Raw genomic sequence first — 3,368 nt, 5'->3', positions numbered from 1 at the left:
AATTACAAAGCCTAACAAACACTGATCACATTAGATTACTAGGTGTGAACCCCATGTATTATATAGGTGTATTTAAAACAATTAAATATGTATAAACATTTGAGAAATTTAAATTTATAAGAAAAATGAGAAAAATATTGATTTATTAAAATTAAAGTGTTTTTTTTTCTTTTTTAAATTTAAACAAATCATTAAGATAAAATAATCAAAGCAAATTAATGAGATTTTATTTTAAAATTTCGAAATTATAAAGAAAGTTCATTAATAAAATTGATATGCATTTATTATTAAATTTAAATACCATATGGAATTTAATAAAATAGAAAAACCACAAAATTACATATGGAATAAAAATTAATTCAAAATAACCACAAAATAACATGTGGCAAAATAAATGAAAGTATGATAAGTGGCAAAAAAAAACCTTCATTTATTAGAAAAAATGTATTACATGGGTGTATTTAAAACAATTAAATATGTATAAACATTTGAGAAATTTAAATTTATAAGAAAAATGAGAAAAATATTGAATTATTAAAATTAAAGTGTTTTTTTTTTCTTTTTTAAATTTAAACAAATCATTAAGATAAAATAATCAAGGCAAATTAATGAGATTTTATTTTAAAATTTCGAAATTATAAGGAAAGCTCATTAATGAAATTGATATGCATTTATTATAAAATTTAAATACCATATGAAATTTAATAAAATAGAAAAACCATAAAATTATATATAAAATAAAAATTAATTCAAAATAACCATGAAATATAACAAGTGGTAAGTGTCTATTTGTGGTGACACGCGCGTAACTTTCTTGAAAAATTTCCTTCAATCCAAATGTCTAATACTATATATATGAATGGACACAGATTTGGCTCATTATATTGCCAAAACTTATCCAATGTTAATCGGTGAAAAAGATGGAAATGGGATGACAGGTCTTCAACTTCTTGCCTGCAAGCCGTCAGCATTCAATCATGGATTTGAAGATAATTTCTTCAAGCGGTTCATACGCAAGTGTATGATACTAATTAAGGCCCCTTTATTACGACGACAAGACAAGACAAAACAAACTCCCTTGTATTGTCAATTGTGTGTGACATGCATTTATGAGACCAAAATTACAATTATTTGTCTCATTTAAAAAGGTGGGACAAGGATTCACTAATCATCCTAATCACTGAAAGTCCTAGAAAGCTTATATATAGTCTTGTCCCATATAAAAAGCACAATTTAACATACTCTTGTCAACATACTTCCAACTTGCAAGTCTGCTAACATAACAACACTCGTAACTTCTGGACTTTTGTTTCTCAGTCATTGATTTGAATCATAAAGAACAAACCAGCAGAGTGCCTTTCCTGAAAGAACTTCAGAAACAAATTCTCAAGAGTAAATCAGCAAAGACACTTGCCACCCTTTTCATTGAAAGTGATGCCTCATGGGAAGCAACAGCACCCATGTCAAATCAGAACAGAATTAAACTCATCCAAGGGATAATGTCTTCAAGAATAAGTATTGTTATTTTTAATAATCCTACTCGTGACTCCCCATTGTTTTTAGCTACAAAATCAGGTTGTACAGAGATTGTAAGGGAAATACTGCAAGTGTATCCTCAGGCGGTCGAGCAGATTGATGAGAATGGGCGTGACATTTTGCATGTGGCAATTCAATATCGAAGAATGGAAATCTATAAAGCTGTGATCAATATGAAGTATCCTTTGATGAGGCTAAGAGGAGAGATCGACAATCTAGGCAACTCAATACTGCACATGGTGGGCCAAAAAGTTGAAGATCAGAAAGCTGAGGTGGATATCCGAAGCCCTGCTCTCATACTACGAGATGATTTGCTTCTATTCGAGGTAAATGTAAATGACAGATTATAATGGATTGGACAAATTTACTATGACTATTTTTCATCATTCTCATCTTTTGTACAGTTTATCTCATTGATATCAGTTTAGATACCAGTCCAGTCGAATCCATGCCAAATCCACTACCATACTAACCTTTCTGAAGTCTTTTCATCTTCTATCCAGAGTGTGAAAAATATATGTACCACTGAAGCAATTTCTCAGGTAAACGACGATGGTGTGACAGCTGAACAACTATTCATCAAGAACAATGCACAACTTCACATCGATGCCAAAGAATGGATGAAGAGCACTGCTGGGAATTGCTCCGGGTTTGCTGTGCTCGTTGCCACTGTTGCCTTTGCTTCATCTTTCACTCCACCTGGAGGTTCAGAGCCAGATACAGGACGTCCAATTATGGAGGGCAACTATTTTTTTATAGTCTTTTCTCTAGCTAATGGACTTTCCCTCACATTTTCTTTGACATCAGTTATCGTATTTCTTTCCATCCTTACATCTTCCTTCCGCTTAAAGGAGTTCCAGAACTCTCTTCATAATAAATTACTCTTAGGCCTCACACTGTTGATACTCTCTGTGTCAATGATGATGATATCATTCGCAGCCACGATTCTCCTAGGCAGTGGTAAGTGGCAAGATTGGACAAACATTATCTTGTATATAGTTACGTTTTTCCCAGTCATTGTGTTTGTGCTCTCATACGTAAGTCTCTACAAGTTGCTCATTAAAGTGTTTGAGGAAAGTCTAAAGAAGGTTATAGATTCAATATTGCCTGGCCGTGATGTGGAATTGCACCAGCCTTCTCAAGCTCCAACTACTATTTTCACCAAAGCAACCACGAGTTCTTTTGTTTGATCTTTTGGATGTTCTTCTTTAAGTAACTCTTATATATATGACATTAAGCATGTACTATGTGCATTTTTGTTTTATTCAGATAACTTGTTTTTGGATTTTTGTCCTGATAGATGTTAATTAAAAACAAGTCACGACAAGAATGAACCCGTATGGCGACGACTTCTTTTAACCCTATGTCGACGACAAGTCGTCGGAACAGCCTCTAAGCATCAATGTTTTAAAAACCAGTTTTTAATTGAACCAGTCCAGTTTCCGACCACCGGTTTAACCCAGATGCCATAATTTTTATATATTTTATAGTTTCCTACACATATGCATTATAAAAACAAATATTTTCTTACATTTGACAATGGTGTGCGTCAAACCTTAAACCTATGTACATTCATGTTAACCTAAGCCATTGAGTTTTTCAACTTTATTTTTTTGGAAATGGATTGTTTTTTAAGTGAAATCTGAATATCCAAGTCCAATAAATCAATACAAACGGTTTTTACTGATTCTATGACACCGATTTAACCTAGTTAACCTAATTGATCGAGCGGTTTTCGAACCGCTCCTGTCCCTGGTTTCCCGGCCGGCTGATTCAAACTGAGTTTTGAAACATTAATAAGCATTGAGTTTGATGTGTCTAATAGAATGTGT

The 3,368-nt window shown here is 32.7% G+C and overlaps 1 protein-coding gene across 1 annotated transcript; it reads left to right on the top strand.

The window, feature by feature from the left end:
- Positions 1–875: 875 nt before the first annotated feature.
- LOC145004199 (uncharacterized) lies at positions 876–2,776 on the top strand. The gene is made up of 3 exons (XM_078963089.1): positions 876–1,019; positions 1,318–1,862; positions 2,040–2,776. The coding sequence occupies exons 1-3, from the start codon at positions 902–904 to the stop codon at positions 2,724–2,726; spliced, it is 1,350 nt and encodes a 449-aa protein (XP_078819215.1). The 5' UTR covers positions 876–901; the 3' UTR covers positions 2,727–2,776.
- Positions 2,777–3,368: the final 592 nt, after the last annotated feature.

Source organism: Lactuca saligna, chromosome 7, assembly GCF_052625555.1.
Source record: "Lactuca saligna cultivar CGN05327 chromosome 7, ASM5262555v1, whole genome shotgun sequence".
Classification (NCBI taxonomy): Eukaryota; Viridiplantae; Streptophyta; class Magnoliopsida; order Asterales; family Asteraceae; genus Lactuca; species Lactuca saligna.
The sequence above is the reverse complement of the archived record's forward strand: the minus strand, read 5'-3'. Positions and strand labels throughout refer to the sequence as shown.

What these genes read in the sequence shown, in the direction of transcription:
- LOC145004199 (XM_078963089.1), top strand. Translation starts at nt 902, where the DNA reads ATGTTAATCGGTGAAAAAGATGGAAATGGGATGACAGGTCTTCAACTT. An exon ending in CAAGCGGTTCATACGCAAGT is followed by an intron (nt 1,020 to 1,317) that starts GTATGATACTAA and finishes TTTGTTTCTCAG; the next exon opens with TCATTGATTTGAATCATAAA. An exon ending in ATGATTTGCTTCTATTCGAG is followed by an intron (nt 1,863 to 2,039) that starts GTAAATGTAAAT and finishes TCTTCTATCCAG; the next exon opens with AGTGTGAAAAATATATGTAC.